Consider the following 13,332-nt stretch of genomic DNA (forward strand, 5'->3'; position numbering starts at 1 on the left):
AGGCAGGGGGAAGAGGAGGTGACGTCTTCACATCAGAGGTTCCAGTAAATCTGAGTTCTGAACAGCAAATTCTGCACCAATCCCTGAGAAACTCTTTTCCCTGAGCATAATCCTAGAAAGATTTGCATTTGTGAACAAAATGCAACAAGACTATTTCCACATGGATAGTGTTCAGATTATGTCCATTCTTGGCATGCCCTGTTCAACTAGGGTCAAATTATGCTTGCAGGAGAGATGATGCAGAAGAATACCCTTTGTTCGGAAACGTTTGTTCTTTCTTTGTGCCTTTCTTCTCCTCAGAGACTCCGGGAATTCGATTAGCAGAAGGGCCTAATCACTGCTCTGGCAGAGTTGAGATATTTCATGAACAAATTTGGGGAACTATATGTGACACCTATTGGGACCTTGAAGATGCCGATGTTGTGTGTCGTTTTCTCGGCTGCGGAATGGCTGTTTCTGCGCCGCGAGGTTCTCACTTTGGAGCAGGGAGTGGACCCATCCATCCACTTAGTGCTTACTGCACAGGGTCCGAGAAGACCATCAGTGAATGCCTTCATAGAGGACAGGGACTGCCTGTCTGTGGCCACAGTAAAGAAGCTGGTGTTATATGTTCAGGTAAGGGACAGTTGTGCCGAATAAAAACTGACCAAAAGGACAAGAACGTTTCTTTCTCTTCCATAATATTGAAATTGTCCAACCCTTACCCGACATCCTGTGTCATTCCTTCATTTTTTGCTCTGTCCCCATGTATGCACGCACACATCCCCAAATAACCCAAGGATTCCAGTTGACAACAGGACATGAGGTGGAAAATGGGTGCAACCAAAAAGGAGCAAGAAAACCTGGGTGTGCCTACAGAGCACATCCCTTCCGATACCTCAAGCAAGCCTACCCATCTATAAGCACAACTAATAGAGCAGAAGCTGGAGAAATATTGCTTGATTGCTTGCTTGCTTGATTGATTGATCGATCGATCGATTGATGATACATGATGATGATGTTATCCATTCAGTCATGTCCAATTCTCAGCGTTCCTTTGAGTCAACAAGTAAAACTGTTAACATTAATTTGACACAGTTTTAAATGGTTGCAAAACCAACTTCTGGTTGAAAAAGTATCCAGCGCCAACATTCATGGAGTCAAACTCCTACCTTCTGTCAAGGCAGAAAAGTGGTCCAGATCTCCCATAGTTGAAGTGTATGGGGAGGGTGGGGGCAATGGAAGTTTGATGGTCAACTTTCGTCAGCCCCAACCCAAAGCCGGGTGGATGAGCTTGGCCTTGCAGGCCCTGCGGAACTGTGCTATTTAAGGATGATGTCGATGCTACAGCCTCCTATCTTTCCATACTATTTTAACTGATGCCATTTACCCCCAAAGAACCAATTGTACTGTTTTGAGAATGCTAAAAATTACCTACTGAAGATCTGACAATATTATAATGGTTGGCTGGGATTCCCTCAATGAGCATGTATCATTAAGAGGGCCTGGGGTCACCTCCTGAGCTCTCTGAATTGAACAAGGGTTGTCTCGAAATCCATAGGAGTTGACCGGCCTTGCTGTACTACAGTTGGGTTCAATTACCAAGCTCTCCATACTTTAGAGCAGTGATTCTCAATCTTTTCTTCACTGCAACCCCAACTGCGGCAGCGGATGGTGCGGCAGTGAGAGCATATGCGTGTGCGCGTAGTGCGCATGTGCCCGTGGGTATCATGCGCGCACAGGGACACAACAATTAAGGTGGTGTGGAGGCAGCTGTTGCTATGGCTCTTCTGCCTCTACCCGCCTCTACTAGCTGCCAGCCGCTACCTCCACCCAACTCTGCTCACCACCTACCGCCTGACACCCACTGCCTGCTACTCGCCACCTGCCCCTGCCACCACCTGCCTCCACACACTACTGCCTGCTGTGACCCGCTGCCGCCTGCTGCCCGCCACCGCCTGACACCACCTGCCACTGCCCACCGCCAACTGCCATGGTGGAAGCGGACGGAGACAACCTGCTGACCCCGGGGAAGGGGCAAGCAAATCCAAGACTGAGAATCACTGCTTTAGAGGAACCAGGTGGAGAGAGAACATTCAACCAGTTCTTTCCCAGCTGCTCTCACTCCAGATTAGGGTCCAAATCAGATTCAAGGTCCTCGTACATACCTTTAAGGCCCTAAACAGTCTGGGACCTTGGGACCTGTGGGTCGCCTTCTCCCTGATGTCCATAGGGCCTCCACCAATATCACCCTACCACAGGGCCTAGAGATTGGGGTGTTGCTCGATCCCAAAAGTTGCTTGAGTGGTTGGCTTCGAATAGTCCACTGACCATTCTTAGATGGATCTGCTCCCTTGATGTGCCGACACTCATGCTTACAATAAAAGCTGTGGCCAGAAAGTAACCCATTTGCCCATGTCCTCTGTGACTGTGTACTCTGCCTGCTAGGTAATGACAAATGACCTTGATCTGCCCTTTCCCAATCACAGTCAATGATTGGCTCCGTTCTGTAAATATATCGGGAGTGTGTTGTGGTCTTTGAATTCCTCTTGCCCTGGGGACTTCAACTGGATTCCTAATCCTTTCCTCCATGGGTCTGCTACTATGTTTAACGCATGTGTGTATGCTTGTTTGTCCTGTTAGATATCCGACTAATGAATGGCTCAAATGGTTGCTCGGGAAGGGTTGAGGTCTACCACAACAAGCAGTGGGGGACCATTTGTGATGACAGCTGGGACCTCCAGGATGCGGAAGTGGTGTGCCGGGAGCTGAACTGTGGAAATGCACTACAAGCAATAAGCGGGGCACGCTACTCCCAGGGATCTGGCACCATCTGGCTAGACCGAGTGAACTGCACGGGGAAAGAAGCCTCAGTTAAAGAATGCCAAGCAAGGCCTTGGGGAGAGCATAGCTGTGACCACAGAAGGGATGCAAGTGTGGAGTGCTCAGGTAATCTGGCAGAACATGATACAACATTGAGAGTTTATTTAGTTCACTATTAAAATCCATGTCATGCCAACTGGGTGCAAAAGCTCTTCACGAGCTCTTGAGCTCATTGTAACACTTCATCAGAGAGGATGTTGCAAACCTTCTAAAAGACAGAAGGTTTGGATTTTAGTTGTAACTAGAATTTCAGAGCACTTGGCAGATATGATTAAAGAAAGATCAGTATGAAGATGAGAGATACTACTTCTTGGCCACATTCTAGCTCATTTTGGACCAGGGATTGAATAGAAAACAATATTCAGTGCCCCCCTCAAAAAAAGGTCACCCAGCTAGCTGCATGTGGAGGAGCAGGGAATCAAACCCCCTCACAAACTGGGAATGAAAAAATGAGATGTTGAGCAGTCAGGATTGGCCAACTAACAGTTCCTTTAATCATTTCAGTCCCCAATGAGATCAGATTGGTCAACGGTACAGGCCGCTGCTCTGGGAGAGTTGAGATCCTCCACAACCAGCAGTGGGGGACTGTGTGTGACGATGGCTGGGATATGAACAGTGCCCAAGTCGTGTGCAGAGAACTTGATTGTGGAAAAGCCTTATCAGCCCTACGAGGAGCTCACTTCGGAAGGGGAACAGATCGTATCTGGCTGGACGACATCAAATGCCAGGGGAACGAAGCTGCCCTCAGGGACTGCCGGACGCAGCCTTGGGGAACACATAACTGCAACCATGGAGAAGATGCCGGTGTGGTGTGCTCAGGTAAGGGGCAAATAGAAACTAGATAATTCCTCATCACAGGCTTTCCAACCAGGGTATCATGAAGCCCTGGCATTGCTTGATGACTTTGAATGGGTATTCCAAATGGGTGGGAATTTATTTTTATAAAATCTATTTTTTCCATTTGTCAGAAGTTTATTGGGTGATATTACCATAAATGACCATGATGATCCCCTCCCATCCCAAAATGGGCAATGATGGGCCTGGGAGGGACAACATGCCCTGTAGCAATTCAGCCTTATGGTTTAGTGAACTGGGTGAGGTACAGCTGGTGCATATTGCCACCATATCTGTTTGGATTATGAATCCTCTGAGTCTTCTTCTGTAGTTAAGATAGCCAAGGGAATCACGTTTCATGCTTATGGTTGAGCGTATGGTGAGAAAAGGAGTCTGTGTGTAAATACTGGTAATGCCAGCTGTGTTGGCTTACCCCTTGCTGAAAATACTGCAAGATAAATTCAGTTTCATTTTCCTATATCGTGGGGTGTGCATGCTAAATTTTTACTCTTTGGAAAACCCAATTTTGGGCAATTTTGGTCCCTAGGTGGGCGTTTCAACAGTGATGCTTCCCTTCCATGTTCTGAATGATTGCACCATTTCTAAGGTTTCTTGAAGTCTGTTGGCCATTTTGAGCTGGATCCGGCCCCTTGGTGTGCCAATTCTCAGGCTTACAATTAAAGCTGTGGCTGTTAACTATGCCAGAAAGTAATCCATTTGCCGTGTTCTCTGTGCCTGCATCCTCAGAGCAGCCAGGATCATTCCAGCCAGCTAGGTAACGAGGAATGACTTTGATCTGTACTTTCCCAATACAAGTCAATGATTGTCCAGGAATGTTCTCCGTACTGTAAATATATGGTGATTGTGTTGTGGTCTTTGAATTCCTCTTGCCCTGAGGACTTCAACTAGATTCCTAATCCTTTCCTTCATGGGTTTGCTACTATCTTTAACGTGTGTATGTTTGTTTGTCCTGTTAGATATCCGACTAATGAATGGCTCAAATCGTTGCTCGGGAAGGGTTGAGGTCTACCACAACAAGCAGTGGGGGACCATTTGTGATGACAGCTGGGACCTCCAGGATGCGGAAGTGGTGTGCCGGGAGCTGAACTGTGGAAATGCACTACAAGCAATAAGTGGGGCACGCTACTCCCAGGGATCTGGCCCCATCTGGCTAGACCGAGTGAACTGCACGGGGAAAGAAGCCTCAGTGAAAGAATGCCAAGCAAGGCCTTGGGGAGAGCATAGCTGTGACCACAGAAGGGATGCAAGTGTGGAGTGCTCAGGTAATCTGGCAGAACTGGAATGCTGCAAATACCATGGACTGCCAAAGTTACCAACAAGATAGTATTAAAGGTAAAGGTAAAGGTATCCCCTGTGCAAGCACTAGGTCATGTCTGACCCTTGGGGTGACGCCCTCCAGCGTTTTCATGGCAGACTCAATACGGGGTGGTTTGCCAGTGCCTTCCCCAGTCATTACCGTTTACCCCCCAGCAAGCTGGGTACTCATTTTACCGACCTCGGAGGGATGGAAGGCTGAGTCAACCTTGAGCCAGCTGCTGGGACTGAACTCCCAGCCTCATGGGCAGAGCTTTCAGACTGCTGCCTTACCACTCTGTACCACAAGAGGCTCCAAGATAGTATTAGAGAGGAGAAAACCAACTATGTCAATATGAGGGTTATGGCTAAAGCTCAACTACTTTTTACACATCGTGCAGTCAGTCTCGTTAGAAAAATCATTAATGCTCAGCATGGCCAGTGGCAAAAGTAAACCTGGTCACCAAAGGGACTGCTGGCTCGACACGATCAAAGCCGATAAAGGGATGACCAGGAACAAACTGAAATAAGCGGTCTTTGACAGAGACGAATGGAGACAATTTTCCCATAGAATCACCGAGGGTTGGACACGACTGAATGGATAACTACAATTAAAATTCACGTCAGGCCAACTGGGTGCAAAAACACTTCACAAGCTCTTGAGCTCATAGTAACACTACATCAGAGAGGATGTTGCAAAGCTTCTAAAAGATGGAAGGGTTGGCAACAGTTGTGAGGAGAAGGGTGTTCCAAGCTGATGAGAGCCAGTTTGGTGTCCTGGTTAAGAGCAACGGCCCCTTATCTGCAGAGCTGGGTTTGATTCCCCGTTCCTCCACATGCAGCCAGCTGGGTGACTTTGGGCTAGTCCCAGTCCTGTTTGAGCTGTTCTCACAGAGCAATCCTGTCAGAGTTCTCTCAGGCCCACCTACCTCACTGTTGTGGGGAGAGGAAGGGAAGGCAACTGCCAGCCATTTTGAGTTCCTTTGGGTAGTGTATAAAAACCATCTCTTCTTCGGATATTGCAAGCATCTTCTGAGCAGTGTGTGCAAGAAAATAGCTGAAATATATTGCAGGAGTTAGGTTCCAGCCCATTCTCTGGAAATACCAGTTTAATGATTGCCACTATGTTCCCTTCAGTAGAAAGAAGACTACCGAATGTCTGCGAAAGTCACTGTGGCTCTGGAAAGGCAGCCTTGTTTAAAATCGCGTAGTCTTCTGAATGAAGGTGGCTATTGCCTACAAATGATGTCAGAAAGCATAATACCATACAGGCTCCTGGTATAATACCATACCACAGTGGCTCTGTCACTTTGCAGCCATTCCTCTACAGCAGGGGTGGCTAAACTGCCAGCTTGTGCTGTCAAAGGGGCTCATGGGAATTGTGGTCCATAGACATCTGGAGAGCTGTAGTTCTGTCCCCCGTGCTCTACCACAATATTTCACAGCTGGGTTCTCCAATGTGGACAAACTAATCCACTGAATTGTCATTCGTACACAGGCAGGGCAATTTCCCATGATATGTGGCTAAATCTAAGGCTCTCTTTTTTTGCTGTTGGATCCCAAATTCTCTATGGGGGAGTGAGAAAAAACTGGTTCCTTCAGACCTCAACTGTAAGATAAAAAGATTATAACATGCAGCCAGTGGTTGCCGGCAATTAACACCATCAGAGGTCATTTAATCTAATGTCTAACAATCCCCCACCCCTGAGAGAATAGCTTCCACTATGTGTGTTTGCAGGGATTTTAGTTGTAACTAGAATTTCAGAGCACTTGGCAGATATGATTAAAGAAAGATCAGTATGACGATGAGCGATACTACTTCTTGGCCACATTCTAGCTCACTTTGGATCAGGAATGGAATAGAAAGCAACATTCAGCTTCCCCCCCCCCAAAAAAAAAAACCCTTCAGGCAATGGACTAATCTGGGATAGAAGAACTGGTTTCTTAGGTCCGAAGGAGTCCCAGATCTGTTTACTAATACCTTTCCCTTCCTGTCTCCACAAGAGGCACCTGTGAGGAGGGTAAGGCTGAGTTAGCCCTAAGAGAACCGCTCTGCAAGAACAGCGCTAAGACAACTATGACTAGCCCTAGGTGGCCTAGCTAGTTGCATGTGGAGAAGCAGAGAATCAAACCCTCCCTCAAACTGGGAATGAAAACAAGAGATGTTGAGCGGTCAAGATTGGCAAACTAACAGTTCCTTTAATCATTTCAGACCCCATTGAGATCAGATTGGTCAGTGGTACAGGCCGCTGCTCTGGGAGAGTTGAGGTCCTCCACAACCAGCAATGGGGGACTGTGTGTGATGATGGCTGGGATATGAACAGTGCCCAAGTCGTGTGCAGAGAACTTGACTGTGGAAAGGCCATATCAGCCCCACAAGGAGCTCACTTTGGAAGGGGAACAGATCGTATCTGGCTAGATGACATCAATTGCCAGGGGAATGAAACTGCCCTCAGGGACTGCCGGGCACAGCCTTGGGGAACACATAACTGCCACCATGGAGAAGATGCCGGTGTGGTGTGCTCAGGTAAGAGGAAAATGGAAACTAGATAATTCCTCATCACAGGCTTTCCAACCAGGGTATCATGAAGCCCTGGCATTGCTTGATGGCCGTGGATTCCAAATGGGTAGGAGTTTATTTTTTCAAAATCTATTTTTTTTCCATTTGTCAGAAGTTTATTGGGTGATATGACCATAAATGACCATGATGATCCCCTCCCATCCCCAAATGGGCAATGATGGGCCTGGGAGGGACAACATGCCCTGTAGCAATTCAGCCTTATGGTTTAGTGAACTGGGTGAGGTACAGCTGGTGCATATTGCCACCATATCTGTTTGGATTATGAATCCTCTGAGTCTTCTTCTGTAGTTAAGATAGCCAAGGGAATCACGTTCCGTGTTTATGGTTGAGCGTATGGTGAGAAAAGGTGTCTCTGTGTAAATACTGGAAATGCCAGCTGTGTTGGCTTACCCCTTGCTCAAAATACTGCAAGATAAATTCAGTTTCATTTTCTTATTTAGTTGGGAGTGCATGCTACATTTTTACTTTTTGGAAAAGACATCTAGATTTCCCCCCTACTCCAGCCCCAGAGCCATGCATGTGGAATGGTATGTTCTAGAGCTCTGAGAAGTAACATATATGTATTTTGGTGGAGCTTCTGTGAATTCATTTGTACTGATATGGGTAAGACATTTTGTCCCAGTCACATGAGTCCAAAGATTCTTCTATTTTAAGCATTTCTGCTTTCTTGTCAAGCTTTCAGCTAAGGCAGCCTTTCTCAACCAGTATTTCATGATGGCCATGGAAGGGTTTCCGGGATGGATGGGAGTTAATGAATTGCAGTGGTCAAGCCTTCTTAGCCAGAAGAAGTGAGCGATTGGGGCTGTTTTGGGCTGCTGGAGGTGTATGTTTTTTTTTTCCTTTTTAAACAGAGACACAACAACCCAAGAGTTTCACACAAGCCAGGGATCAGGCCTCACCACAGGCAGAGTAAGATAGGGACAGTGACTCCTCTTCCACTGGGATTGGTGGGTACTCGCTCATCAGACTCCAGGGGATAGGCAAAGTGTGTTGATTGATTGCCTGTGAGCAGCAGGAAATGACCCTTTAGGCACAAATGTTGTCTTTCCCTCCCTTTGAGAGTAAAATCTCTCCTCAGGGGAGAGGGGAAGAAAAGTGCAATGACTGCTGCAAAGCTTGTTTTGTTAGAAGGAAGCTGTGTGGAGAACTGTCCCCCCCCCTCCCCAAATTCCTAATGATAACTGATTTTCCTTTTTATTTTCTGGTATAATTTCAGGGAAGAAGGAGGAAGAAGATCATGCAGAGGTGAGGCCTACGCCATCCGAGGTTCCCAGGGGTGCCTTGTCTACGGAGAAGCACCTGACGTGGAAGCAGCAGAGACAGAGATGTGTCTCCCTTTTTACGAACCTAGGCCAGAGGCTCCTGGATCGAGAAGACAAGGACTTGCGCCAGTGCAGGTCCTTGATTGAGTCCATGTTGCGCTCAGATCAAGAGCACTCGGATAGGCTGGAGGCAATCTCCAATAGGGAAATGGAGACCCAAAGAGAAGAAGGACGATTGGCGAGAGAGGTTTTCAATGCCTCCATGCAGGAGAGAAATGCTATCCTTCGCGGGACTTTGCAGTCCATGAATCGAATGGGAGACCTGGTAGAAAGAATTGTGGTCCTCATGGAGGCCAGGGAGAACAGGGAACGGGCAAACCCACCCCGTCTCAGCAACCCGCTACCCCACCTAGCACCACCACCACCACACACACACCACCCCTGGAACTAGGTAGTCTTCACAGACAAGGCACCTTGTCAGAAGGAAAAGGATCATAAGCCCCAGGGACCCGTATTCCCCATCATAGTACTCTCTGCATGCTACAACCCACTCTTTTTTTTTCACAATAAAGGGTTATTTCTGTTTTAGCAGTGCTGGTTGTGCTCCTCTTTTCTCTTGGGCATGCCAAGAGATGTGAGTGAATGTGGCCCACAGTCACCATGATGGGGTTCCCTGCAAGTAATGTTTCAAGGTTTGTGGTTGTTTGTGGGTGGTGGGAGTTCTGTTTTTACAGGGGGAATCAAGAATCATAGAATCATAGAGTTGGAAGGGGCCACACTGGCCATCTAGTCTAACCCCCTGCTCAATGCAGGATCTGCCCAGAAAACACAGGATGCTCCTTCATTTTAGCAATAAATATTTTTATTTTTTAATTTTAAGTTGACAACAGTGAACCCACGCTCCCTCTGTCCCTACCCCAAGTCCGCATTCACTCCTCTACAGTTGGGAAGCCTAGTAGCACATTAAAGGTTTGCAAAGGCATGAGGTTAAGGACAAGATTCCTTTCGGGGGTGGGGTGGTGTACTATCAATTATTAAGTAGTCAGGAAGTGTTTAAACTTACACATACGCCTCCTCTGCTCCAACACAGGTCATCCCACTGCCTCCCAGATGGCCATCACCTGGGAGTGGAAGGCTGTCCTCCCACTCTCCTGAGGGACCCCCTGACACTATTCCAGCCTGTTGAGGAAATGAGACTTCATGAATGGGCCATGAGAACTTAACTGAATTCCCTGTTGCGCACACTGCACCACAGGGGGTGAGCTTCATTTCCCCCTTTGCTTCAGGGCCACATTCCTATGGAACACTCTCCCACTAGATGCCTTTGAGTTATGCAAGAACAAAAGATCTGGACCTTTAAACAGACAAAGCAGAAAGGGCCCAGGAGCCCGTTTCCCCTGCCCATGGGACTCGCTCCCGCTAGATGCTTTTGAGTGATGCAGGAACTGAAAAGCTGGACCTTTAAATAGACAAAGCAAAAATCTGCAGGTAGCCATCTCACGCCTTCCTAGAAGGACACACATAGAGAGGTAGGGTTGCCATGTTTCCTCTGGCCAACAGCATGGGATGAGGGATAGGTGTGCCAGATCTAGGTTAAGAAATTCCTGGAGATATGGGGATGGAGCCTGGGGAAGAAACAGATCTTAGTGGGGTACAATGCCATAGAGTCCATCTTCAAAGCATCCATTTTCTCCAGGGGAGCTGATCTCCGTTAATTCAAATGTTCCCCAGGTGTCTATAAAGGGTACAGAGAGTTGGAAATCCAAATAATAAATAGTATTTTCTTCCTATGAAGGCAATCAGATCAAGATTGAATTTAAGGGAAGATTCTCAGGACATGAGGAATAATTTCTGCTATACTTTTGTTCACCTTCTATTGGGTCTAAGAGATGAAAGACTAAGTCTTTACATAAGGAAACCAACTGGTTCACATCGCCAGGAACAAGAGAATTCCCAACACTGGGAACAAATTATTAGACTTTTAAGCACTGTACCTTTAGGAAGTACTAGCCTATCTTATTACGAGCTTAAATGGACTCCAGGGAATGGTAGAGGACAGGAAGGCCTGGAGGATCATTGTCCGTGGGGTTGCGATGGGTCAGACATGACTTCACAACTAACAGCAACAACAAGCCTACCTTATAAACATCACTAGAATACGTTTAGAGTATAAGAATGTTTTCACCTTTTCTTTGTGTCCTTTCTAAGCCTGTGCTTGAATAGATCACGTGTACTCTTTTTGAATGCCTGAAGAATGATCTCTGTAAGTTCAACACAAAGAAAGTCCAGCTGTGAACTACTGTGGTAGAGCAGGGGGGACCGAACTGCGGCTCTCCAGATGTCCATGGACTACAATTCCCATGATTTTGATTTACGGTTCACCTTCCGGAGTGTTCCCAGAAAACAGGCACTATTGTTATTGTAAATTCACATTGTAAAGCTGTCACGGTCAAAACTTTGAAAATATGGGGGAGAGAGGAGGCAGATGGGAGGAGAAGCAGATAGTAGGTGGAATTGATTTGTATTCATGACAACATCAATTGTGGTGGGAATGGAAAGGGGAGCAGACACAAATCCTGTACTTGCTCACTGGATAACCAGGAGAAATTGCGGTTTCTGAGGCTTCTGATGCGGAATCAGTCAGACTGTATTCTCAGTTAAATGTTCAGAATCTGCAAACTCAAACATTCGTTTCATATTCAAATCCAAAGCTGGGTCCCCTCTCCAGAAAGTCAGAGGATTAAGAGCTTTCCTTACACTTTGGGGAGGCTCTTCCAAAGTAGAGGGACTGCCCTAGAAGACGTCTGGAAGAGAACTGATACTGTTCTCACTTGCTTGCAAGTACAATGAAACCACAGAGAAGAATGGGACAGTTGCTCAAATTCCGACTGAATATCACTTTGCTTACAGAAATCAGTGGGAATAATGCCAGGGTGTCACATATTTATGTCTTTCTCACCCACACACCTGCCCCAAGTCATGTTTGAGATAGCCATCTAATGAAATAAAAAATGGTTTCTGCTGGAATCAGGAGAATAAAGCAAATTTACCAAATCATGCTTGATTTGACTCCTCCCTCCCAGTTGGACCAGTCCCTTCCCAGCATTTAGCCTGCACTCCCAACCTTTGCCCATGGAATTGACCTAAGCCAGTGTCCTGTCAGGGTAAACTGCAAGCAAAACATCCCTCCTCTGAGAGAGGAATCTGCTGCCACCTAACAGGATTGTTGGGGACAATGGTTGACTTCACTCTGCCCTCTTCAGCAAGACATCTTGGAAAAGGGCTGGGAGGAATGCCAATGACCCTTCTTCTCCTGACCTGTCTTTGGGGTGAGTGATTTCTCCTGCAATTCCACCAAGGTGTACCTTTCCCTCTCCCCTCTGCTGTAGCTCCCAACACTGCTTGTTTTGTAGCAATCAGATTACCGTGTTGCTGGGCAGAAGGTGCTCTTCAGGACCACCAGCCAATTAGAAGTTGACTACCTAGTACTTTCCAGGAATTTGTTCTTGTGGGGAATGGTGATTACGGCAGATGTTGGGCTCAACTGGCAAATCTCTTCTCTTCTCATCAACAAGAATAGTCTCAATGCACAATGCAGAATTGCTGATTGAGATTGTAGGCATAAGTAGATAAGTACGTCACACTAAACAAAAGCCGGTCCATTTTTGGATTAGACCCCTAGTTCTACACCAGGGAAATTGGAGCAAAAAGGGTCCGAGGAAAGTGTCAGTGAATTCCATAACTGGATCGCTCCTATCAAAAATGCTTTGGATTTATAACAAAGAATTTGGGGAGGAAATGTTTCCCTCCCCCCCCTCCCCCAGCATTCTTGTACTTTTGGAATTTAGCAGGAGAAAGTTAGTCTCATCTCTGCTTTTTCACCAGAGATTTTAAATTGAAAACTGAGAGTTCCAATTATGGCTCTGAACTGTCATAAAGAACGCAGGAGAGGTTCTTTCTAAGAAGTGAGAAAAAGGCTTTAAGGATCCTTGTGGACCTGACAGATGAAGTAGGTCAGACAGAGTAGTAGAACTGGAAAGTTATCTAATGCTACTGAATGTCCATTACTATTTCTACCCCACAAACTAGAGGCAAAGTAGCTGGCGCATAAGACTCCCCCAGTTGCACACTCTCTCTAAGAACCTATGAACATACTGAAAGTGGGGAGGTGTTCTGGAACTCATGTTCATCAGCCCCAGAGAACAGAGAACCAACAACCATGCATGCTTTTGGGGAGTCTTTTCTTTTGAAAGTAAAGAAAACAGAGACAAGCAGACTTTGATCCTTGATAGCAGTACTGCCTGCCAAAATATCAAGGGCGTACAAACATTAGTTGGCTGCTCTGAGACTTCATAGTAACGCCATCTAAATGCCCCCCTTTTTGTAGACAGACCAGATGCGAAGGTGGGTGGTGCTTTATTGTTTACTTAGGCCGGCAGCACAAAGAGCAAATGACATCTGTGCTCAGAAAATAGCTAC

The 13,332-nt window shown here is 46.6% G+C and overlaps 2 protein-coding genes across 2 annotated transcripts in view; both read left to right on the top strand.

Moving 5' to 3' along the window:
• The window catches only part of LOC143825219 (scavenger receptor cysteine-rich domain-containing protein DMBT1-like), a 46,548-nt gene extending 37,107 nt beyond the window's left edge, over nucleotides 1-9,441 (top strand). Inside the window, exons 17-22 of the mRNA XM_077313243.1 lie at nucleotides 301-615; nucleotides 2,623-2,928; nucleotides 3,367-3,681; nucleotides 4,674-4,979; nucleotides 7,223-7,537; nucleotides 8,808-9,441. Of these exons, the coding sequence (XP_077169358.1) occupies nucleotides 301-615; nucleotides 2,623-2,928; nucleotides 3,367-3,681; nucleotides 4,674-4,979; nucleotides 7,223-7,537; nucleotides 8,808-9,304 (2,054 nt within the window). The 3' untranslated portion in view covers nucleotides 9,305-9,441. The remainder of the gene's footprint in view (nucleotides 1-300; nucleotides 616-2,622; nucleotides 2,929-3,366; nucleotides 3,682-4,673; nucleotides 4,980-7,222; nucleotides 7,538-8,807) is intronic.
• Nucleotides 9,442-11,994: 2,553 nt separating this feature from the next.
• The window catches only part of LOC143825220 (scavenger receptor cysteine-rich domain-containing protein DMBT1-like), a 57,511-nt gene continuing 56,173 nt past the window's right edge, over nucleotides 11,995-13,332 (top strand). The window contains exon 1 of the mRNA XM_077313244.1: nucleotides 11,995-12,182. Coding sequence (XP_077169359.1) covers nucleotides 12,089-12,182 — 94 coding nt within the window. The 5' untranslated portion in view covers nucleotides 11,995-12,088. The remainder of the gene's footprint in view (nucleotides 12,183-13,332) is intronic.

Source organism: Paroedura picta, chromosome 16 (genome assembly GCF_049243985.1).
Source record: "Paroedura picta isolate Pp20150507F chromosome 16, Ppicta_v3.0, whole genome shotgun sequence".
Lineage (NCBI taxonomy): Eukaryota > Metazoa > Chordata > Lepidosauria > Squamata > Gekkonidae > Paroedura > Paroedura picta.